Consider the following 25,345-nt stretch of genomic DNA (forward strand, 5'->3'; position numbering starts at 1 on the left):
GAACTCCCCGCCTCACCAAGTAGGCATGCACCTTGTGGCGCTTAACCATAGTTCGAATTCCCCGGACATTCCATGTGACACATTTTAAATTAGGTAACGTCCCCATAGAGCATCAATCCCAACAGTGGCGCTCGCCAAGAACTGTGACCCGCATTGCAGCAACTGAACAACCCCTTAGAAACACACCCCATAACTCCCACTCCCCCCCTCCCCAGGACAGGGCCTAATAACCCAGCTTCAGCCCCGTTCCAAACCTCAAACACCCAACACATCACACTAATCTGTGGTCGACACCACAGAAGACCTTAAGGGTCTAAAGAGGGCTATGGGGCCCCGAGCCAGGACGACAGAGCAACCACCCCGCGCCTACAGTCCCATGCTGCTAATGCAGCCCCATACCTGGTAGTCCAAACGAAGTCAGGAGCGTCCAGACCCGATAGAATTTCAGCAACCACGAACTTCATCCATTAAAGATACCATCCGAAGTCTGCGGGGTAACCTCTGGCCCCTGCGCTCCCCCCCCCCTCCAAATCTTCGTCGCCGGTCTTCTCACCTTCACCGTCCTCCTCCGATGCCGAGCCCCTGGAGGCATCATCCCGTTGTGAGCCCGTGATGGTCGCCGTGGCCTCTAACGCACTCTTCCTATCTGCAAGTATTTGCGCCTCACGCTCGGCCCGTTGGCGCCTATTCCTGGAGCGGATGCGCTGCGATTTCCTGACCCTGACCGGCTGCTCACGTTCCCTGGCGGGCCGGTGAGCCCGATCCGTTCCTGCACGATATAGTTCCAGCCAGGACCACGCTTCGTCAGGTGTCTGAAAAAAGTGCGTCCTCTCATCCACGATGATCCGCAGCTTGGCCGGGAAAAGCAAGGAGTATTGAACCCCTTCCTCTCTCAGTTCTTTTTTCACCGGCAGAAAAGAGGCCCTGCTCCTCTGTACCTCCTGCGTATAGTCCGGAAAGATCGTCACCCTACTGTTATCCACCTGGAAGGGCCCACAATCTCTCGCCCTTTGGATCAGCAGATCTCGGTCTTTATAGTGCAGCAGTCTGGCCACCATCGGTCGAGGTGGTCGGCCCTCCAGAGGAGGCCTCGCGGGCACCCTGTGCGCTCTTTCCAGAGAGAAGAAGGGGGAGAGGCCCTCCGGCGCCACCACCGTGCGGAACCAGTCCTCCAAGTAGGCTATCGCATCGCCTTTCTCAATTTTCTCTGGTAGCCCCACTACCCGCACGTTGTTCCGGCGGTTGCGGCCTTCCGCGTCCTCCGTGCGGCGCTCCAGATTCGTTAGTCGCCGGATAACGTCATCGATTTTATGCTCCGCCGTAACCACCGCCGGCTTCCGCTCCTGGAGCAGCAGGTCATTGGATTTCACACGGTCAGAGAGCTTGGAGTGGTCCGCCCTCAGCAGGCCTAGGCCAGACGCCACCTGCGCAATGTCTTGGCGCAGCTCATCCTTCGTGGCAGTGATCGCGGCCAGGATAGTATCAAGGCGGAGGTTCAGCCTCTGTTCCTGTGTTGAGGCCTCCGTTGGGAAGCCGCCACTCGCATCCTCCAACCCCCGGCTTCCCTTTTCAGACGGTTCGGCGGCGCCATTCCCCTTCGCGGCCATCTTGCGTGCAGGGATCCAGCCTTCCAAGCCGCTCCCTCGGAGAACGGCTAGGCGCACCAGAAACGCTCAGCGGGGTGTCCCAGCCAGCGCGGTCCACCAATCCCCAGGCAAGGGAGAATGCGTGGCGCCAACTGCCCTCACGCCTGGTCAGTCAGCAGCATCCAATTCAAAGGAGCATCCCATGCCGCCTCAGCTTCTCATAGGGCGTCTGCCAGGCTCCCCAGGGCCAGGGGGAGCAGATTCCGCCGAAGATGGCCGCCAATCAATGAAGAGGGTCCCAGGGCCCGCCGAGCACACTGTCCCCGGCAACACTGGTCACCGCAACACACCAAGCACAGCCCAGCGCTGCGCTAGTAGGTCGGCGCCTCCGTGCCCTCCACCGGGCAGGACCCGCGGCAAGGACCAGACCCACGGTGTGTGCCTCTTGAGCCGGGATGCGTGGGCGTCTTGGGCGGTCCCTCTCTCAATGCCCCAGCCGCTCTCTGCACTTCTCCATGTGCTGTCGGCCCCCACCGCGGGTCGGCCGGCAGGCGAGCGGCCACACAGCACAGCATTGCCTCCGCCGGTGCAGCGCCCTCTCAGGCGCCGCTCTCGCCTTGATCGAGGGCCCGGGGGGGTGAGGGGGCCCTTCCCACCGGCAACACCTCCAAACCTCTCCGCAATCCGGGGCCCGCTCCGACGGGTCACCGCACCATCCACCGCTGCTCGGGGGTGCCGCAGGCGCCCGACGCTGCTCCTGCGTCCCTCACCGCTCCGCCTTCGGAGCTATCTTGCAGTGTGTGCCGCCATCTTGCCTTTGTCTGCTCGCAGGAGGGAGCCGAGCACTACGGCCCCCCGCACACAGCATCCAGGGCTCCGCTCGGGTGCAAACGTTCCCCAGTAGGGCAGCGGCCCCTCCGGTCCTCAGTCCCGGCCACCAGGCGACCCGGGGCAACGTTTAGCAGGATAAAGGATGGGACGCGGCGCGGAGCAACTCGCTCACGCAGCCATCCCGGTCGGCGCCGAAACCACGCCTTATTGCTTATTTGGTATATGAGAAATACACATGAAATGGCTCTTAATATGGCTATACAGAAAGAAAGTTCGAGACCATTTCATCACATAATAAAATATTTGTGAACATCCCAGCGGGCAACTAAAGTTTATAAAGTATCTAAAAATAGAAATCTTAGTTCTCTAGGAATAGTTTCTTACTTTAAGCAGAAGATAAGTGTCCCGAAAAATTTGTGAAAAATAATTTGGGGCTGCTAAAAAATTGTTGTCCGTGAACTGGTGGGAAGAATTGTTCATGTGACTTTATTTTTAAAGTTGAAGGCCGAATTCAGGGAACGCCGTGTGCGAGCTTGCTCAAAAGTCTCTATTTCTGTTCCGGAGAGAACATCATATCATTAAGGCTTTCGAAAAAACTGTCAACAGCTTCATGGGAAAGTTCCACTAAGTCGGAAATAGGGGTAACCATGCATTCGTGCGCATGATTGTCTGCATTGACATTCTGATTCGCATTGCTGACAGAAGGTCGTACCTGTTCAATGCTGCTTTCATCTTGAACTTCACTACTCTTCAATCGTAGTGGTGAAGATTCCAGGAATGCCGTCATCAGGATTGGTAGCCTTTGAGGGCAGCACAAAGCGTGAACCTTGGTAGGAACCAACAATGTATCTGCATCCACTGGCGCATCCGATTGTAGCGTCAGACAGGTGTCTAACACGCATTCTTCTCCGCATAGCAGACATCTCAATACAGGTAAAACACATCTTTGCCACATTGGTCGAAATGATAGAAACCAAGTCATGTTCAGGTCTCTAAGCCGGGATAGTCCCAGGATTTTTGATATCCGGTCCCGGTATCCAATGGCTAGGATTGTATCTTCCATTGTCGCGAGAGTTTGATCTGTGACATGGGTTGCCATAACGAAAAATAAGGACTAAGAATAGGATTCCTGCAATTAGTCCCAGGATCAGGGGAAGTCCGCCAAAAATCGAATGGACGAAATCTGGAAAAATACCCAGTATGGCTTTGAATGGTGTTAATGCCATCGAAAATACTGTCTTAAATACCTTTGAGACCCCAGTGGTATCAGAAATATTTAAGATTTCGCTCAGGATTTCCGCGAAATGTACGGGGGAATTAGTTGATAATAATGTATGTATCTCTGCAGTCGTCCTTGCGACTTGTAGATCATACGTTTCTTTTGATGACGTGAGCCTTGTAGGTGTCTGAAGAAGCACTGTTTTCATTCTGCTTAAAGTATCTATTCGAATAGAAGTAATTTTCAAATTGGGCCATGCCCTTGCCTCCCTGTCTGGAAAGGAGCTGGGGAATAAAGAACGTCCACAGCACTTGACCTTCGCCGTCGTAGTGACTAGATAAGGAGTCCCGGGCATAAGACTACAACATCTGCGGTCTACAATAAGAATGTAACTCCCATTATAGAGTCTTTGAAAGAATGGTTCTATTTCAGTTGCAGGTGCGCCTTGCTGGTGACATGAAAGGTTGTATGAATTCCCTTCACAGGCTCCATGCAAACTAATTCCGTTACACAGAAGCGTGCCGCTTAGTGACATAGCACAATTGTTGCCACTAAGAAACACTTTCTGTCCTTTATTACTGACACATGCATGTGAATAGGGCAGGTTCCAAGTTGTTTTAAGGTACCCCTTTCCCAATTTCTCGTACATGCCAGCCTGTATATATTTTTGGCAGTATTGAAACCTGAAGGTTGAGATTGGAATATTTATGATTCCGTGGATTATCCATTCACTGACAGGTCGTTCTGACATTGGCATTGGTAATCTTTCTAGTTTTTCAATGCTCAAGATTGTATAATCAGCACCCTTTTGCGCCATACCGATTTGTCTATCAGTAAGGTTAAAGATTTGGAATAGTGACGTTGTGTTGATTAAACGCCAAGGCACATAGCCTGAACGCAGATTTTGCAACGTCCAGCCAAGCTGTACAATAGAACGCAATTGTGACTGACCATGTTGTAATAACAGTAAGTCTTGCGATAATATATCGATTGCTGACGACACAATGCTGTCCAAAGAAAAAATTCTGGAGGACAGAGTCATTAACCCATTGTCCACTACAGAAAGTGATTTTTCCAAATTAATACGGTCAATTTCCCGTATTCTCTCTGCTGTTTCAATTTGAGTAACCTTCCAGGCCTCATTGTATGCTGCATATACAGAGGCTGCTATGAAACGCTTTTGACGCTGTTTGCGTGGTCCCATTATGAAATCACGCAAGTCAGCACCATCAGTAAGTAAAGTTAGGTGTTGCTTAATTTCAGGCAGTGTGGAAGTTTGTAGCCATTGAAGGCATAATTTGCCCACACTGTAGGTTGTTATTATCCCTGGGTGATGTCTTTGGGGATATCTAGGGTCTGGCCTGGTCATTTTGAAACCCTGTGTTTTATTCAGGAATCTATCTTGACAGGTATTTGTATCTGTGGGCCAGATCAACCATTGTTTCCAATCAGGATGTGTTCTGTTTTGGTTTAATATATGGTTTACGTCTATCTCTTCATCTGTATCAGAGTTATTGCTAAACATTATTGGCTTTGGAATAGACGGTTTATTTAAATCTTTGATTTTGGCTAAGCCAAGACAGGTGGTTTGTTGAACAGTGTCATTTAAAAATATCATTTGTTCTGGGATCATGCAGGCTCTAAACAAAGCTTCTAAACCTTGTACTTGCCAATCTTTTGTACCCCAAACACTTTTCAAATCAACATTTTTGTCCCAATAATCAAATCCAAAGGTATTCATTTTTTCGAAGAATGAATCTGAATATATCAATTTTGTGTTGGTTATCATGGTTTTTATCCCTGTCTTGTTTGACATTTTAAAATAAAATGTTTCAGCATTACTTGTGTTAAAACCTGAAAAATATGAATATTTGTCATAAACGGTTCTTGAGCTCCCTTTTGGAGGTGTTGCACAATGTTCCCATTGATTATAATTTAAAACATTTCTAGGTTGTGCAGATTTATGCAAAAAATGATTACCATAGTGGTTATAGCAATACATACTATCATAATTTGTAGAACCTTGCAAATAATCATGTTTTGTAAATTTAGCAGACATTACTAGATCAGACATCATGTTGTTAATGCTTTCGAAGTCCCAATCATCAGCAAATGAGTTTGGTTTTGCAAAGTCACTCAAGGAGATCTTGATTTGGTGTGGGTATTTCAGGATCTCGACCGGACCATAAATTTCATAGTCAGTGTTGTCCCAGGCTACCCCACCAGGTATCGGATTGGCTGTGAAGTTGGCTGAAGAAAGTTCTCTTTTCTCGACGTGTGAAGATGTGTGTGGTTTGAGGACCAAGTTGATGTTCTGACTTGCTGTGTCCATTTTAGCATATTTTCCCTCAATGAAGCGTCCCAAAGTAAATACCATGATGAGCCAAAGTATGAGGATAAATGCACCAAAACCCACCCAAAATTCAATCCATGGAGAAATCAGATATGTTTCTATCAGTTGTTTCAAAAGTTCCTTAGCTTTGTCTTTAAAGGATTTTGATGATGGCTGTGTCTTTGATTCACTGAAGCCTTCAGAGGAATCATCGAAGTTGATGAAGTACCCGGACGCAGTTCTGTCAATTGTTCCAATTGCTTCAGGATTTTTGTTTCTTGCATTGTCACTTGGTACTTCATTGTAGATTGGTGTGTCTCTGCTAAATGTTTTTATTTGGGTTGTCAGAGGTCTGAGTTCTATTGCATTGTTGCATAGTCCTTGTTGTTCTTCTGTAGGCGTGTCGAATGTGATGAGCCTCTTTGTTAGGACCTCTGTACTGGTAGCAAACCTTGGTGTTCTGCTACTTATTGGGAGTCCACTTGGCCTACTGTTTGTTATCGGCCACATGTTGTGGTTTTACCAGGTCGATGGATACAACTCGGTTCTCCTTTTTACCAGCAAGTGGCGGTAGTACAACTGATCTTGTCCCGTTGACAGACAAGACAGGAACTGCTTTTCTGTAAGAAGGCCCAAATTCCTTCTTTACCGCGATCTTCTCCCTGACTAGATCCCCGACTTTTGGAATCCAGACAGGTCTTGCTGGGACAGGTGGTGATTCTTCAGTGGTTGTTGGCTGTTGTTTCAACTGTATGTTGCTCAGGTCTTTTCTTGTTTTGTTTAAGTCCTGCAAAATAGCCAAACGGTCTTTGACATCAAAGCTTTTTTCTTTAACCACTGAAGTCTGACTATCAAGGTCAGAGATTATCATTCTAGTTCCAAATAATAATTCGTACGGACTGAATCCCTTCAGAGAATTTCTTGGCAAGTTATTTAGACTACGTTGGACACTTATTAGATGTTTGACCCACCCAGCTCCCGAACCTAATATCCTTTCCATTATAGATTGCTTTCTGCCTTGGTTTTTTCTTTACACCATCCAGTACCCTCAGGAAGGAAGTGAGAAGATTCCCGCTGGGCTGTGCTCATTAGGCCATGTTTCCCCCCCGGCCGGAGGGCTTGAGTGAAAACAATGGTCGAACGTAGCATGCTCTTAGCGTATATGCCATTTAGACTCGCAAATCTTTGTATAACAGTCCGGACGTCAGCCAAGTGCTGGTGATCTACATTATAAGTGGAAACTAGCCTGTATATGTTAATCACAAGCCCTGCTTTTTACTGGTGATATTATCTGCCTTGATACGACGAGGTATTAAACTGTTTCTCTCCCCACTGCGATCTCTGTTGCAGTTTGGGCAGTTTTTTACAAACATGGTGTAATGCAGGCTCATGCCTGGCCACCAGTACCGTGATTGTAATTCTTCCAGAGAATCTTTCAGTTTGAGGTGTCTGAGACCCTCGCCCATGTGTGCGTCTGCGATTAACAAGCTTCTCCTGTCCATGTTTGGAATCACTCTATCCCCCACTCCAGGGATTCGAGCAAAAGGGACGGAGTTGGCATCGATTATGTATGTATAATTGAGTGGATAGTTGATCGGTAACGCTGAGCAGTCGCCTTTTGATGACGTTTTCACCGCCAGCATTGTTTCACCGTCAATGTATTTTAATGTACGCTTTTTTCGATCTACGGGAGCCGGTTTAGTGGCTGCCGCTGCGGCTGCTTCAGCCAATGAATTCCCTACAACGTGAACGCCATCACGCTGATGACTCAGTGAGTGTGTCACGTGAGTCTTTGGTAGTTCTTTTTTAAAAAGAGCTACCTGTTCCCAGAGCAGTTTCTGCTTTATTGGTGCATCTGTGTCATCTTTGTAACCGTTCTGAATCCATGTCTGCAAATCCTTGTTATATGCTTTGACGCAGTAATATGAATCTGACACTATAAGTGTCGGGAATTCGCGATCCGCATTATCTAGCGCCATTTTCAAAGCTATTATTTCAGTTTGTAGTTCTGAATTAGTTTCTACTGAGTGTGATTTTGTTAATAGAGGTCTTAGTTTACCTCCCCGCCACACTTCTTTTGTAATCTCACATGTGGGGTTGTATGCTTGTTCTCCCCAAACGGAGGGTTGAGCATGTCCGTCTGTATAGATTACACAGGCGTAATGTTGTAGAGGCAGAATGTCGATTGGCAGAGGATACGTCTTTTCATATTTTAGATTTTTTAATTCTTCTAGTTCTGGATCAAAGTAGTAGTATACTTTGTCCGTTGTGATTGAATTCACCCATTGTATCCATTCTGGATTCAATGGTGGTGTTGGTAAATTACAAGGTGTTGTTAGTGCCTCAAAGGCTGATTCTGCTGTTCTGACTGTGATATGTCTACCGTCAGCTATGTCTTTTTCTCTAGCTATTGCGGTTTGAACTGCACGAATGATTTTTTCTGTATTACTGAATTTCTGTTCAGCTTCTGTATACAAGTGTGATTTGAATGCAATTGGTACCTTTTCTCCCTCATTAGAGGTCAGGTATGTGAATCCGCATCTCCCTGGGATGACTCGAATCACAAGATTGCGTGTGTTATCACGTGTTTCTAATTTTGTTTTAATTAGCATGTCTGTTTGTAAGGATCTCAAAATTTCTGTGTGTGTTTGAGTCCAATTGGATTTTTTAAAGTCTGGTTTAATTAGATCATAAAGGGGTTTGACCCTTTGTGCGTAATTTGTAATGTATGTTCTTCCGAAATTTAGGAAGCCTAGAATTGACTGTAGGTTTTTTAGTGTTTTAGGAGCTTGGATTACGGCACATTTCTCTAGGAAATTGTCTGCCAGGCTTTTACCTTCACTTGATAACTCATATCCTAAGAACAGGACTGTCAGATGGGCAATTCTGGATTTTTTAAAGTTGAATTTGTAACCCTCTGCAGCGAACCCAAGTATTATGGTGTTCACTCTTTTCAAGTGAGTATCCAAGTCATCATCTGTTAAGTAAATGTCATCGACATAAGATAATGCTTCATCATCATATAGTTGTAGTAATTCTGTTACTCTCGCTGAGAATACTCCCGGGCTATTCTTGTACCCCTGGGCTAACCGACAGAATTGCTTTTGAGTGCCATTTACTGAGAATGCAGTTAAATATCTGCTCTCTGGTGCTATGTTTTGACAAAAGAATCCATTGGAGATGTCCAAGGTTGTTTTGTATTTTTTGCGCACTATGTTATTCATTAGTGCAGCACTGTGTGAGTTTTGCACTGCAAAAGTTTTGCAACATGTGTTAAGGTGTCGGTAATCCAAAACTAGACGATATGAATTGTCTGGTTTGGAGACCGGAAACAAAGGGTTGTTCATTTGTGAGGTGCAAGTTTCAATCACCCCCTGGTATTCTAGCTGATCTAGTATTTCATTTACCTGTTTTTTAGCTTCTTGCTTAATTGGGTACTGCCTTTGTGCAGTAGGTTGTGATTTTAACTGGATTTTGTGAGGAGGGGAGTCCTCATCCCATCCTACATGATTTTTATATAAAGCAGGTGCTAGAGCCACTGCCCACTTTCTAGCAAGTGTATATTTTTTATGAATCGGGATATGATTCGAGAAGGCAGGCATAATTACTTCTTCGCCATGAGGGCACTCCCTGACAAACTCCGGTGGCCAGTCTTTTTCAGCTAGAAGGATGTCATAACCCTTGGAGAGGTTATCCCAAAATAGTCCCCTTATTTTCCTAGTCTTATCTCCCTCTATACGTAATGTTATCTCGTATATCTTGTGGGGCTTGCTAACTCTGGTGTCTGCAGTTTCCACTTGAAGGTATTCATTCGTTTCCACTGTCTCCAGATGATTCATAAGGACTTTGCGAGCTATGCTCACTTCTGCTGCGCTGTCTAGCATTGTCTGAGCCCACTCTCCGTTTTTCAATTGTGTCCTCAGTATTCTCGGCATTGTTAACTACCTTGATACTGGCTACCTTCTTTTTTGGAAATTGTAATTTCTTTTTTTAGCTGAGCAGGTTCCTTGTCTTTGGACTTGGCGTGCTCTTCTCTTTGTTCTGATCGTCCTCTTCTTTCCGATTTCTGCGAGGAATTCTGAAAAGATTGAGAGGGACGTGTATCAATGTCTTGATATCTATCAGGTTTTTTAATATTATCCCTATTTCTAAGGTTATATCTTTTCCCAGAGGGGTCACTCTGGGGTGACCTGTGTCTCTGGTTCGGAGATTTCTCCCTTCGCCTAGGAGACCTTCCTCGGGACTGGAATTTCTTTTCTTTTGGATTGGATTGTTTGTTTCCATCCCAGTTCTTTTTTGGTGAATTATTATTAAAAAATATTTTTTCTGGACTTTCAGTCAGTTGCGGTTTTACTGGTATTCCACCTAAACTGTCTCTACCTAGTTCTTCATAGGATTTTTCTATGATTCTGGCAATTTCAGCTGGTTGGTCTGCTATATCTGTCTCTTTTAACCTCTGGCGGATCGCCACGTTTGCTGCTTCACCTTTTATATTGGCTAGTAATATAGCCGAGACCTGCTTGAAGTCTTTCAGTAATTTCATACCAAGAGTTAAAGCAGGTTCTGGACCGTATTCATCTTGAATTTGTTTTAGCACATCTGGTATTACCGAAATGGATGGAACACCGTGCGTTTTTGTGTAGATTGAAGCAAAGACTGTACCCCAAGTGTCACATTCCTCTATGTGTGGTGCGATTCCCATTGGGAGACATATAGTCAGAATCCTGTGTTTTTCTAGCGGGGTGGTGTCAGGAAACACCGCCTCTATTTGGGTGATTTTCTGTGCCAACCAGAATGGTATTTGTTCCCGTTTAGCCGGAACTTTACCTAGGCAGGATTGGATGTTCTGTGGTGTGATTTTATTTGTGTTCCCTTGGTGATGGGTCAGCTGTGGTAGTTTAATCGCTGGCTGAATTGTTGAAGTCCGCATTACATACTGAACTAATTGTCTATGAATTTTTAGTAATTGTTTTAGCTGTATTAACAGCTCACCTGTAGACATTCCTTCGATGTCTGGGTGTGGTGTGTATCCGGCTAAGACCGGCCACGTTGCTCCTGGTCTACCTAAAGGACCGAGCCTGGTGATGTGATTATTATGTATTAGGGCGCCATCAAATAAGAGCAAATGCTCTTGGAATTTGAGTGGTACTTCCACCTCCTCGAAAGGAGTGTAAATGTCGGGTGGAACCTCTATTTTGTAATAGTGGAAGTACTTTGTTACAGCATTTGCTGCTGGAAAATGTATCCATGAATAGTATACCTCTGTCTGCCGATATTCGTGTGCCTCAATTACGAATATGACTGTGCCACCTCTAGGTGTCAGTCCATTTTCTATAAGTTTTAAGGTTATAGATTTCCTTTTGCTGACCGGAATGAGTATTATATCCGCGTCTGCATCCTTTAGTGCAGTATCTGCTGCTACTATTTCAGCTGCTAATCTAACTGCCTCTCTTTCTTCATCACTTTCTGACATTTTACTGTCAGGATGGTTATTTTGTTTGTTTGCAGATCAGGTTTCTTATGGAACAGAGATTAGATGCACAATATTTTGGAACAGTGTATCCTTCAACGTTGACTGTACCAAGAACCATACATAGGAGTTCCCTCCTGCGAGGTTTTGGAGGATATTACCTTTCACCCACTCCAGACGTCTTTGGAGAATTTGGGAAAAGGGGTCTGAGTGAGAAAGCACGACTGAGTTACTCTAAATGTCTTACGTTAGTTTTATCGCCCTTTCCAAACGCGTTGGGCGCCATGTAGTGTAGCTCCTATTTTCCCAATAGGCTCTGCGCATTGGAATAGTACCTACAGCAGTAAAGGCCTAGGCCAGACGTTAACTAGGTCTACTACTGTCGATACTAGACTTAAGTTTTGGGTTTGCCAGCATAGCTCAGAGTTCGCTAGAAACTTTCTCGAATGTTCAGGAAAGAATTAACTCCCCTGATTAGACAAGAAGGGATTTAGTTTCTGACAACCATAGAACATGACAACTTTGCTCTCCCCTAATCAAGAGTCAATCTCAAGAGTCGTGTGAGCACAAGGCAATTATTTTACTCAGTCAGTACGTGCATTCTTAGTCTCATCAGATTGTAGAGAAAAGGAAGAGACGGGCGTGTTCAATAAAAAGGTGTTATTTATTGATCAGTCTCTTTTCTCGTACAAGAGAAATGGATCGATATTATTGCAATACTTATAGTTAAGTAAAGTGCATACATTAAAAGCAATAGTATAAAATAATACTGTAAAAACATTGATATGGTTTCTGAGCCATATGATGTTTAAAATGATTAAAATATATTTACATACACATATACATTTGACTAAACGTACTCAACTGGTGTTTCTAAATACACCTACCCCGTGTACCTGACCTAAGTCTAATGCGTGGGCGGGAATAGAAAGTTACAGTTTAAGTTAAGTTTGTTTTTGCCAAGTGAATAACTAAAGAATTCTCTGTGAGGGGTTATTCAGTTCTGTACCTGGAATTTAGGATGAATGAGGAATGGTATCTCTTTCTCTGCTCTCGATATTCCAGGCTGCCTGCGAGGGCTGCCCAGAAGCGCCGGTGCTGGGTCTCTCGGCTTGAGATAGCAGCGCGTCTCTCAGCGCGTCAGGAAGGCGGGGCTGCTGCCAGCGGGGTCTGCTTCTGCTCTCGGCTTCGGCAAGTATGGCTGCTCCGTCTCGTCACCACGCGTGTGTTTGCATAGGGCAAGATCGGCAATATTTATACCTTAAAGGTGCCGAGATTGACGTAAGGATGGACATAGATACGTCAATAAAGATGTCATACGACTTGCTCGTTAGCACATTCTTTTACTGAAGTTCTCTGTGAAATCAAAACAATGGCCGCATGGATTTTCCAGGTTGTCATAGGTTTGATTTGTTATGAGAACGTCGTATGCCTTATCAGGGGCTGGAGGAATGTTGCTTGTCTAATTAGATCTCAAGCGTTATGACCTAATCAGATAACACGTTCCTGTGCCGTAGTGTGACTGCGTCAGATAACAGTATCTGCATCATGGGGGCTTTTCTTGCCTCATGGGCTGACTGTTAGTTAACTTGATAGTTAGTTTAACCAGAATAGGGTCAGGAATAGGGGGATCGATTCAGAACCTATAGGAATACATGACAATCCCACCTCTTCCATGTTCTCCCTAGCCGTAGGGGCTGCACAAGGCCTTGGCAACTTGAGAGGACGTCTAGCTTTATTGTGTATTACGGCTCCAGTATATTTTATGTCGGTGGTATTCTTGTTGCCTTCAAGTGCCCTGTCTTGTGTTTGAAGAGTGTTAGCCTGAGGGGCATGAGATGGGGCATGAGATGAACTGCCAGTATTCAGTGTGGGTGTGGGTTTTGGAAAATTTTGCAAGTGATTAACTGAGCCTATGCTTTCAACTCTTTTTTAATGCTTCCTCTATATCAGGTACCCTGGCCAGCAATTTCTCTAGGGGAGCTTTAATTGATACATAGAAATTATCCAAGACCAGACCCTCCCCATGAGCAACCAGTAACATGAGAGGGCACATTTTGACCATTCAAATTGTTCATATTGTTTAGGACCATGTCCGTACCTTCTAAGCACCCATACAATTGGGCAAATTTAGTGTCAGTAAGGTCCTTAAACTGGGTTAAAACGCTATCCAAAAGAGGCTGACTGCCCTTGGTAACCGCAGCTTCTGAAACAATGCTTGACGTAGGGAGCACAATATCATCAGTCTGTATGCCAATAGAACTTGTTTGGATCGATGGAGGGAGGGTACGATGGGGCTCCTTTAGTGCTTTTGATTTATACGCACCTGTACCTATACCCCGTTTATGCTTCGCAGGTAACTCTCTTGTCGTACCTTCACAATGAAGTTTAGAGGTCCGAGTCCTTAAAGCTATGCTGGGCTCATTGAGGCCGCTGAAGGTATCCTTTATGGAGACCCTCGGGTTAAAGTCATGGTCGAGAGGGGCCTGCAGCGTACCCTGTGGAGAGGGCGACAAACAGGTTTGGGGGGCAGTTGAAGCAGCAATGCCTAATGATGAGCGCCTTTGTAAGGAGGACGGATCCAAAGATAACCTCCTCTTCGTGAGTTGGATCTCGTAAGTAAGGATTCAGCCCTTATAATGAAAGCGTCCAACGTTTCTGTAACCCCCGAAACCCCCTTGTTTTTGCTCATTGTTAAAAGTAAGATCTACACACCGCAGACAAAGGCACAGAGTCACAAAATTAAGGCCGCGGTATGGCCACGGTACAGTACCTGCCAAAATAGATCATAGGGCAGGTCAAGGTGCCCTTTCAGAGGGGGGAGGGAGGGACGACCCCATCGCCCTTGCCCCCGGTTTTAAGCGCTGCTTGGCTTGGCGCGGTGCCGATGATGCGGCTCCTACCAGTCAAATGCTTAAATGCTTTCGCCTCTCTACTCTCTAGATGTCACAGCTGAGTCAACCTTCCCTGTGGCGTGGGGCTCCCGCTCTCCGGTTTTTAGATCCCATGTTCCAGTAGCTCATCCAGTCCAGATTTTTCCATTTTGCCATTCTGTGATAAGAGCCCTGACAATATAGTGGTATAAACATTAGTAAAATTACAGAATGCAAAGAAACATGGATCAGTTGAGCAATATGCATGTAATCTTTTGAGCCCTGTTCACCAACAACGCCTCTCCTTCTATAACATCTCCTTTGGCAACATCGTCTACTGCTTGCTTTTCTCACACTATTTACATGCGTACTATACATTTGTTTTTCTTCTCACCACCTTTTTGGCCTGCTCTAAACAAAGATCTGAGGCTCACTGATAGTTTCCTGGCAGTTACTCAACCACCATTCTTTTGTAAATTTACAGATAACCTCTTCATCTAAAATCCTCGTCTCTGTCAGTCTTCCTTTAACTAACCCGGTCATCTTTCTCGTATGCCAGGAACTGAAGAATTATACTTCATCTCAGTATGTGATTGGAGTCGTTTGTTATGCCCACATCCACTATGACTAGATTCCAGGTGCATGCAAAACATCCACCAGAATCATGTCTTCGAAATTAAGTTCCCAACGAGCATGTGGACATTGAGAAACCTTAGTTACTGAAAGAATCTATTTGTGGGACCCCCTTCCATATGTATTCTTTTCGCTGTACAGAATTAACCCTTTTAATGCAAGCACAATATTCTGCGCTCTCCACCAGTCATCCACCAGTCTACAGCAACAAAAAGTTGATTGGCAAGCAGCCAAATAAAACCGGATTTAAAACAAGCATTTGCAATGCAATAGGTCTCGCATTAGGAAAGGTTGAGCTATTGGTATTGTAAATGACAAATATTTTATGTATGTGTTGGTTTTGAAAATAGCGAAATGAATAGCTTTGTCATTTACAATGCCAATAGTTTTAACTTTCGCAAATGTGCCACCTATAGCATTTGTAATGCAATATGTGTTGTATTTACGTGACTTAGATGTATTGATATTATGAGGAGGGGTGAAAACAAAAGGAAGAGAGAGGGTGGATGCTGGGCTGAAGGGGGGAGGACGAGTGAGAAACTTATGAGGAGGACAATGGAGAAAGCGGGACAAAGGGGAGAGAGAGACTGACAGTGAGAAAGAAAAGATGGAACTGATGAAGCACCCCTCTCCACCGCGCTCTTCTCTGCATCTGTAAACAAACTCCCTTGCATGTCAATGTGGCTCACTCAGCCCGTGCATTTCTAGTTGAATAATAATTATAGTGTGTGCCACAGAGTCTGTATTTCGTAGTGCTGTAAGTAACAGGAGTGCAGTCAGAGCAGCGCTTGTTTGATGGCATCGAAGTGCTTCAGACACCCTGGGAGGCATGATGTGGAAGTTTGTAGGCGTGACCTCGTACTGTGGTGTAAAGCAGTGTGTGATTTGCGGGGGGGAGGGTAATTGGGAAAGAGGGGAAAAACACAACTATGGGTTATGGGGTGGAATGTGTCGATCCTAGAGCCGGAGGGAGGTTTTCAGGGAAGAAAGTCTGCAGCCTGTCAGCGGCTCGGCAATGCTGGCTGTTTGTGCCCGATTTAGCATCTGAAGATATGCACTCATCGCGCACACAGACTCAATAGAGCATTAATATTCTGAACCTTTATGCATGAAACGTCTAACTGGCAAAGATCTATCCAGGCACGCACACATCACAGCTTCAGGGGAGAGGGTAGTTAACACACTGTTTATGGGGAGTAACACTGGGAATATTCCTGGCCACGAGAACCTCGCGTCTGACAGGTGCAACAAAAAAAAAATAAGGAGCTGGTGACGGTGGAGCACAGAGAGGAAAACTTAAAACTGGCGAGGAAAAAGTCAAAGAGGAGGAGGGTAGCCAATCGTCCACTGCTGTTACAAGACCTTCACCCCTACACTAGAAGAACACTGTACATAAACTACGCTGGTGGCATTGCTTTACCGGCCCAAACAGAAGACTGCTCAACCAACTTTCATTCGAACATCATACCACATTAAAACTAAATGCTACGCTCACAGTATATACCAAACAAACTGCAACACCCTCCATAGTATATGCTTCTGCCCTACTGACAACATACACAATAGAACCCAAATTACCTGCCAATGAGCACCAGCACCGCCACAAATAAAACATCGCGTCATCACGTCTCCTTACTAGTCGGCAAAGAGCTAGCGGAAGTCAGGCAGCCTTCGGTGGGACGTGGGCGGGGCCTGCAAAGACACAGGAAGGAACTGCCAGGAGAACGTCCTGGAACCCTGCACGCTGAATGCTGGCTGCCGAGGGACACACGGAAAGAGCCCGGTGAGTGGAGGGAGGGAGGGGGGTACGCGCGTGTGTCTGTGCGTGTGTCTGTCTGTGTGCGCGTGGGTCTGTTTAAGGGGGGTGTGTGTGTGTATGCAGTGTGTGTGTGTGCCTGTGTATGCGTGTGGCTGTGTATGTGCGCATGCGTGAGTGTGGCTGTGTGAGTGCATTTGCGCATGGGAATATGAGGCACGAGAGGGGCACGGCGCCGTGCGCGCCCACGAGGTGAAATCTGCGTTCGTGCCCCTCTCGTGTCTACATTCCCAAATACGGGCAGCAATAGGTCTCGAGCAGACTACTCTGCTCGACCTAAAAAGCAGCCCCTTTCTAATGAGTCACTCGCCACTCTTTATATCCCCCTTTACGCTCAGCCAACAGATACTGCCTAACTATGCTTAAGCCTGCATGTGCCTGTTCAAAGTTCAGATGTTTCATCTGCATGGCCCTCACTTGTGGGACGTCCTTCCTTCTCTTCACCAGAATTCAAATGAGCCTTAAAGTTCACGCCACTTGATGTTACCATGTGCCTTCAATAACATGTACTATTTCTTGTTGCTATGTACATGCTTTGTTAGATCCCTTTAATACAAATATATATTACTTCAGTACAAGTCTGGTATACTTTTCTAATTCACCATAGAAAATCAGAAACTATTGGTTTTGACATTGTTTTGAAGCCTTTTGATATGATAGAAGCCTACTTGCCTACTTGCTGTTCTGCCAATTTGATTACAATGTATTACTGTGTTTCAGAGGCAACCTACTGAAAATAATGGTTCAAAAATATAACCTTTACTAGAACAAAATGCAGTTTTAACCAGCCATATGAACTAACGCATGAAATGCATCCTTTTGTATCTGGGTACATTGTTGGTTGGCAGCGTCTGTAAGTCTACCTGGTGTGTTCTAAATGCACAGTACCGTGCTTGTTTAAAGGTTGGCTGCTTGTATCCACTGCATGTCATTGTCAGTCGAAAGTACAGCATGCCAGGTGTAGTGTGATGAAAGCAATAGTAGGTTCCCAAGGTGAATGCCCTTGTATTCTAAGCTGCAGATGGAGACCTGAGCTTTAATGTCAGATTTGTTGTATAGCGCAGGTATTACATGCTGCCAAAGAAACTGCACTAACGAATTGCAGGCCTTTGACAGCAAAATCAATCTTACACAAAGAGGCAGTGAGAGTGGGGACATTAATGAGCGCCATCTATCAGAATAGTAAAAAGTTTGCAACTGTCAGTGAAAATGAAAGTATCAAAGATTCTTCTTCACAGTTTTAACTAAGAAATTGAATTAAATAATTAACAGCTTGTGAAATTACTTTCCAGATCACCAGCGTCACCAGACATCTTAAATTCAACAAAACCTGAGACGAAAAAATCTGGGCTCATCCAGGTATGATGGTTCTGCCTTGTGAATTTTACAAAAACAATGGATGGCTTTCTTCTGGCATAATTGATTTTAAAATTGTTTGCAATTTCGTTTTGTGTTTGCAAGTGGTATCCTTCGTTAGGAAACGATTTTAAGATATCAAAGGACAGCGCAACTGACATCAATGAAGCATCTACGACGCACATCGAAATATAGGATGAGCAGCCTCTCATGTGATGGTGTAGTAGTCTTTGCCTGACATCTTATTTTTCCAAGGGGGACTCCATCTGATGTGCTAGGCTTGTTATGACTTGGGTAAATCAGCGACTGGCTATAAATTCAGATGAAAGATCATTTGCATCCACCAATAGACTTGCATTCCTCCTGAATGGGTGGTAACCAGCTATTTTTGGCTCTAATATTTGTTACACGTAGACAGTCACCAGTATCCCATAACAAGTGCTTCCTTTTTTAAGCCACAGTCCTTGTGCTTCAAGGAAGATGCTGTTGATTTGCTCACAGTTACTTGCATTCTCTGCATGAACTGTGGGGTTGGGATTTTGACCTGGCTCCACCTAAATGGTGATATAGTAATGGGCTCTGAATAGCCAGGTGCACCTAGCTTGCTTGAATGCGTCATCTGTGGGCGAACCATTTCGAGTTAAAAATGTAGGGCTCAGCTTAAGTTGATTCAGTCAACACTGCCAGCTATTCACCCCACAGTGCATGTCCTAGAGTGAGATTTTTTATTTAGAAAGTAATTTTCTTTACTAGCGTTTTAAGAAAGTCTAAATTCTAGTAAAGACACCTGGAGAGTATTTTCTTTCTTTACTCTGAACACTCAGCAGCAAGGAAACAGTAACCTGGTACTTCATTTTCTGTCATTCTTCATTAAATCTGCAGTTTATGCAATCGGAATATGGACCAAATCTACCCAGTAATCATTACCTAGACACTTTCATCAGTTTCACCCTGGGTGGCTCGTCTTTGATTCAAAGGCTTCTCCAGGTTCAGACTCCGATTTTATAAATTAAAAAAATTAAAAGGAAGGGGAATTAGGAATGGCTCATTCAACAATACTTTTAAACTAGATATTTAAATCGCCATCTCACATCAGTACATCTTCAGATGAGAATATGTAACAAAATATGCCACCCACAGGTGTTGACTTTCATGAACAGTCCCAGAGTGGGATAATGCTAGTCTCTACATCTTAACAATCACTAGTATGAAAACCTTTCATCAGTGGTGCCAGACTATGGGGAGTATTTTGCTAGTTTGGAAGTTCTCAATTTATCCACCTCTCACTACATCAATGGGTTTAAAATGGAGCTCTTAAGAAAAATGTCTTGACAAATATAATAACTTCCTAATAGCCTCAAACGCATTAGCAGTAATGGCACACCAAGGTATCGTTCCCCAAATAAATACTTATCGATCTGACTTTCTTGCATCTTACAGCTGCCTATTGAACCAAGGTGGGTGATGAAACTGCCCCATGTTTCCTTTTTAATTGAAATTTGCAAGCAACTTGACCAGCGAAAGTTCAGCTCACTACCCATGTATTCATAAGCTTCAAGACATACAACACACCTTCCAGGTTGGTAGAGAGAAGCCAGATGCAAGATCATTCTTGTTCTACCCTTACAGGATATTTGAAATTTCAAAGTCATAGCAAGTGTAGCTGATGCCCTAACGTTGGAGACCATCTAGCTCAATATCTGGTATAAAGCATTGTCGAATTATGTCTTTGTACCTTGAAAGATAAATTCCCTACTTTGTGTCAAAGGAGCATCTTCAACATGTCAAAGAGATCTGATTCGGAGGCAAGGCCTTTTCAGATATAGGAATCTGAGAAAGTACCAAGTTTTCCACTAGCGCTTTCTCCTTCTACAGCCTTAATTCGGTTATGCCTATCTTGATCCTGTCATGTTTTAAAAAATGTAGGATATTCCCTAAAAGGGCTGAAAAGGGATGGAGCTCCTTTTCCCCACACAAACTTGAAAAGTAGTTTTTGTAGGGCATCTATTGCCACTATCTCAGTGGGGACCTTACATAAAATCCATACTGTGTGAGATTCCTTGTTCCCTCCTTTTGTTGTTGCAGCATTATAGTTGGGGCTAGTTCCCATTAAAGAAACCACTACGTAGAATATTGAAATATCTGGGTTGCAGCTACTGCATTCCAATATACAAGAATCTGGTTTGTACGATTGTCTATTGCAGAACGCTTTGTAAATGACTTTGTCCATGTTAGATTTGGGGGTCTCTAGTTGGCAGAGGTGGGTACCATTTACCAAATAGGTACCCATGCGTCTAGTCACGGTAAGGGCCTATACTCCTAAAATAACACCTGCTCACCCCCTTGGTAGCTTGGCACGAGTAGGCTGGCTTATCTCCTGAGGCAGTGTGTAAAGCATTTGTGAACACATACAGTAATAGTGACAACACTACAGATGGACACCACACAGGTTGTATTATAAAAATAAGTATTTTTATATAGACTTAACACAAGACTAAACAACAAAAAATCCACAACACTGTACTCAAAAAAAGACTTAAAAATAGGTGGTTCACTTAAAATCAGTCTCTAGCAATCAATAACTCCAATGTGAGTTATCACGACGTTGTGACACGAGAAATGCCAAAGTACGGCGCCGACCGCGAGGTGCGCAGCGTCCAGCCCAGAGTCAAACAGTCCCCCAAAGAACCGTACCTTGGAAAAGAGATGAAAAACTGACCGCTCACGGCTTCGAGAAAGTGCGGGTTTGTTGGTGCTGCACAGCGTCGGTTCCTTACGACCCCAGGGGAGGTGTAGACTCAGTTCCTTACTGCAGCGCAGGGGAGGTGAGATGACCGTTCCTTACTGCGTCAGGGAGGTGATGTCACAATGGCGCCAAAACCACGGTTCCTTACGATGTTGTGCTGTTGATGGATTCTCTGTCACCCACGTCGAGGATCGGCTCCGCGATGTCGTTGTACGCTTCGGAGTCAATGCAGCCCAGCAGCAGGCGTCTGGACCACGGCACTAGTCGGAGCAGCGCTCATGGCTTCGGGCAGGTTATGGTTGCGCTCGCTAGCGTCGATGTGGCATGGCGGCTGGCGTCGGGTCTACGGTGCAAGTCGGAGCAGCGCTCACGGCTTCAGTGCAAAAGACGGCGTCGCTCGCCGGCGTCGGTGTTGCAATTTCCTTCTGCAGCAGTTAAAACTGCAGTTCTAGATGCAGGTAAGCAGAAGGGGTGAAGTCTTGTATCCCTGAGACTTCAGGCAGGAGGAAAGTTCAAGTTCAAGCCCTTGGAGATTTTCCTCAAGATGATGAAAGCACACTCGGTCCTTTTCTCCTTTCTTTGGCAATGAAGCAACCACTGCAGGCCAACCCCAACAACACCCAGCTTAGGGGCAGTCTTTTCCTTCAGTTCCACAGTTCCTCTCCTCAGCAATGGGTTGTCTTGATTCCCAGAAGTGATCTAAAGTTCTGGGGTCTGGGTCCCTCCTTTTATACACCAAAACCCTTGGTCTCTGAAGGCGAGAGTGTCTGTGCCTAGTCCACACTAGTTCTGTGCAGTCCTTGAGCACTTTGTTTACAGGACTCCTTGCCTTTGACAGTGTGGGCCAGGGTCAAAAGACACCCCACAGGAGGTGGAGCCAGCATTGTGGAAGGCATGCACAGCCTTATTCAGGCCCAGGTGCAACTACTCCCACCACTCTACATGCAGATAGGTCTATTCAGCCCTGTGCTGACTCACCCTGTCTCCTGGAGCCCCCCAGCCCCTGTCACTCAAAAACCAGACAAGGAATACACAACCTAGAGGAGGCAGGCTTGGATAGTTAGGCAAGAAAATACCTACTTTCTAAAAGTGGTATGTGAGAAGTTGGCCTGATGTATGATGTCTCCAATTCTGGGGGCACCTTATATCAGTCCAAACAATCCCTTATGGTGGTGGTTGTAAGTCAACCTTAAAGACAAGCTATCCTAGGGGTAGCATGGACTAAGCAGCCTAAAGGCTTAACTCAAGAGGACATGTGAAGCCAGCTGTTTTACCATATGCAATCCTGTAATATCAAATGAAAGGACACCACACAAGTTATATATTATCAAAATGTATGTATTTATTCTTAGAATAATCCCCACTACTCTTTATGAGCAATGAAGCACAAGCGTTTAAATAAAAGCACAGTATAACATATACAAGTTGCACAGTTATGGATGAGGCCGGTGGCCACTCAAACCATATATCAAAAAAGTGGTATAACAATCACTAATCGATCGGGGGTAAGGCCTAGGGCCTTGGGAATCGCTTGGACTACACTGGATTAACAGCAGTTAGGACGGGAGTAGCCCGCGGGATTCGGGTGCAGTGCCTAAAGCACAAGCATGCACCAATGCAAATTCAATGGTGCGTAAAAGTTATCGAGTTACAGTTTTAAGAGCCTTCCGACTGGACTAGAAGGACAAAACTTTAGACTTAGACACTAGAGGTCTAAACCACTACAGGAGCACCGGTTTTCAAGAGTTACCTCACCCACAGGAAGCGGGTGCACAGGTGCAAAGATGTGTCGGGTTTCGTCACGAAGATCTAGGGTGCCTGGAGATGAAGATGCTGCCGGCGTCCAGAAGAGAAGTGTCCGGTGCGATCCAAGGGTGGATCGAAGTTGCAGAGTACCTGAAAGCAGAGGGGACAGAGTCTGGGTCACTAGCCAGTGACCAGGAAGGAACCAGGCAATGTCGGGCGCAATCAGGTCGATGTCGTGAAGCTTGTCTCCGCTGCCACGTGGTCTCTGGGGCACCGAGGATGTCCTGGAGTGAATCACGAGCTGTCCCACGAAGGCTCTCGCTGTCGGCGGTGTCGGCTTCAAAATCGGAGTCAACAGGCCTTGGCAAATGCAACCCACGCAGTATTCGAAGATGGCTTAATACTCGGACCAGCAAGGTCTGAGCGGGTGCTCCTTTTCAGGGGAGCGAGGGCCAGTCTGGAGCAACCAGACTAGCTGAGCAAATTCAAAGGTTCGTCGGTACTGGGGCCACTAGCCAACGGGCAAGCGACCGGACCAACGCGTCGAGCAGGTAAATGCAACAGGGCCCCACGCAGCACTCGTCGAGTGTGGAGGGGTGAGCTTCGGTGCACAAGCTGCTCGGGGCTGGAGCTTCTCAGACTCCAATGCACAGCTTCGAGGGAGCCTCGGATGCTGCTCGGTCAGCGCTTCGTAGTTTTTCCAAGATGGCCGGCCCCACGCTTCAGGTCGCCTCCACGGGTCTCAGCTCTGCATGGACTGTGGATCGGGCTGTTAGAAGGCAGGCACGCTGGGTCTTGTCGATCGAACACGCTGGGTCTTGTCGATCGAATTCCGGCGGGAACTGCAACAAAGCAAACGTCGAGGTGCTGGATGGTGCGTGTTTGCACAGGGTGGTCACTCCTTGACCACAAGGGAGATTCTTCAATCTTCCACGTCGAGTGGGATGTCGAAGGGTCCAGAGTTTCATTTCGTGAGTTTCAATCAGGATAATCTGATGTGCATCTGCACAGCTCCTACTTTTAAGTCAAATCAAATCAAGGGGCTGGATTACCTGCTGGGTCCCTCCTATGGGTGAGACCTGAGAAGGGGGTGGTTACACCCCTTTCCCTTTGTCCAGCTTCGTGCCAGAACTGGGGCTGGATGGCCCCAGAACCGGTTTGACTGGAATCTGCCCAGGGACACCTTGTGCGCCCCAGGCAGTGTCTAGTTTTTTTCAACCCTCCCTGCTACAATCCACTATCTCCTGTCTGGGGTGGTGTGACACCTCCCCGTGACAGGAAACCCTTTGTCCAGGCGTCCTCTGCCAAGTTTCGGTCAGCAGCAGGAGGCCAGACATGTGTCTGTGGCAGCAGCGTCCATTTTGTGATGCTGGGGCTCTGGTTAGGATTAACCGCGTTTTCAGTAAAGTAACATCCCTTCTCCCTCTAGAAGGGGGGAATGCTATCCTCATCACCAGGACTGGTGAGGGGATAGTATTCCAAAGTGTATGACACCAAACACGACATGTTTTGATAAAGCCAAACCAAAGTTCCAATAACCGCTAGGATTATAATGCACTTAAGAGTATATGGTATGGCAGTATCACTGGAACAGCATTAAGGAATTGGTCCCAACACTGCAGTCAGGCTCAGCTCATGCTAGAGCACCATCTCACATAAAACCAAGCACTCTGCCTCCAGGACTGTAAAGGCCTGCCATAGGAGTGACTTATAGGTATAGATGTGTCCAGATATAGGTTTAGACATAGGTCTACTACATCTAAGCAAGGGGTGAGTACACCACCTTGCCCCAGCTGTGGGAACAGACAGTTGTGTCGATTTAAGTACCAGCCAGGGGTGGCAAAAGATATGCTGCAGCCCCTGGTAGGCCTTGGATGCACCTATGCCCTTGGCACCTAGTGTGCACTGGATAGGGGCTGACAAGGTGTCCAGTACCAAATTGGTTGCGTACCTATAGTACATGTCTGTGAATTTAGAGAGAGAACAGCAGGCTGTGGGTCTGATTAGCAGACCCACAGCCACATTAAGTCGAAAACCAGTGAAGCAAAAATTTGGGGTGACCATAGGATAGCAGACCCTACTCTCCTACACAACCCCCCACCCCCCCAAACGCAGGGACATTAAACTTAACCTTGACCAGATAAGTCTTCATGTTCTAAGTGGAAGTACCTGGAGAGACCATCTGCATTACCATGGTCAGTCCCTGGGCGGTGCTCCACTGTAAAGTCCATCTCCTGTAGGGAAATGGACCACCTGAGTAGTTTGGGGTTTTCACCCTTCATCTGATTGAGCCACAAGAGGGGCTTATGGTCTGTCTGAATTAGGAAGTGAGTAACAAACAAGTATGGCCTCAACTTCTTCAGGGCCCAAACTACAGCAAAGGCCTCCCTCTCAATGGCTGACCAACGTTTCTCTCTAGGGGTCAGCCGTCTGCTAATGAAAGCAATGGGCTGGTCTTGACCATCTACATTAAGTTGTGAAAGCACAGCTCCCACCCCCAACTCAGAAGCATCTGTCTGAACAATGAACTGTTTGGAGTAGTCAGGACTCTTAAGGATTGGTGCAGAGCACATGGCCTTCTTCAGGTCATCAAATGCCCTTTGACCGCGAACTGTCCACTGAACCTTTTTGGGCATCTTCTTGGATGTCAGATCATTCAATGGTGTCACAATGGACCCATAGTTCTTTACAAATTTCCTGTAATACCCAGTCAGGCCCAAGAAGGCTCTGACTTGTG

General features: G+C 45.9%; 1 protein-coding gene across 3 annotated transcripts in view; it reads left to right on the top strand.

Moving 5' to 3' along the window:
* The window catches only part of GRAMD2B (GRAM domain containing 2B), a 609,764-nt gene that overhangs the window by 445,121 nt on the left and 139,298 nt on the right, over window positions 1–25,345 (top strand). For all 3 annotated transcript variants that reach the window (XM_078675589.1, XM_078675590.1, XM_078675591.1), the window contains exon 3: window positions 18,053–18,119. In XM_078675589.1, coding sequence (XP_078531715.1) covers window positions 18,053–18,119 — 67 coding nt within the window. The remainder of the gene's footprint in view (window positions 1–18,052; window positions 18,120–25,345) is intronic.

Source organism: Lissotriton helveticus, chromosome 2_1, assembly GCF_964261635.1.
Source record: "Lissotriton helveticus chromosome 2_1, aLisHel1.1, whole genome shotgun sequence".
NCBI classification, from domain to species: domain Eukaryota; kingdom Metazoa; phylum Chordata; class Amphibia; order Caudata; family Salamandridae; genus Lissotriton; species Lissotriton helveticus.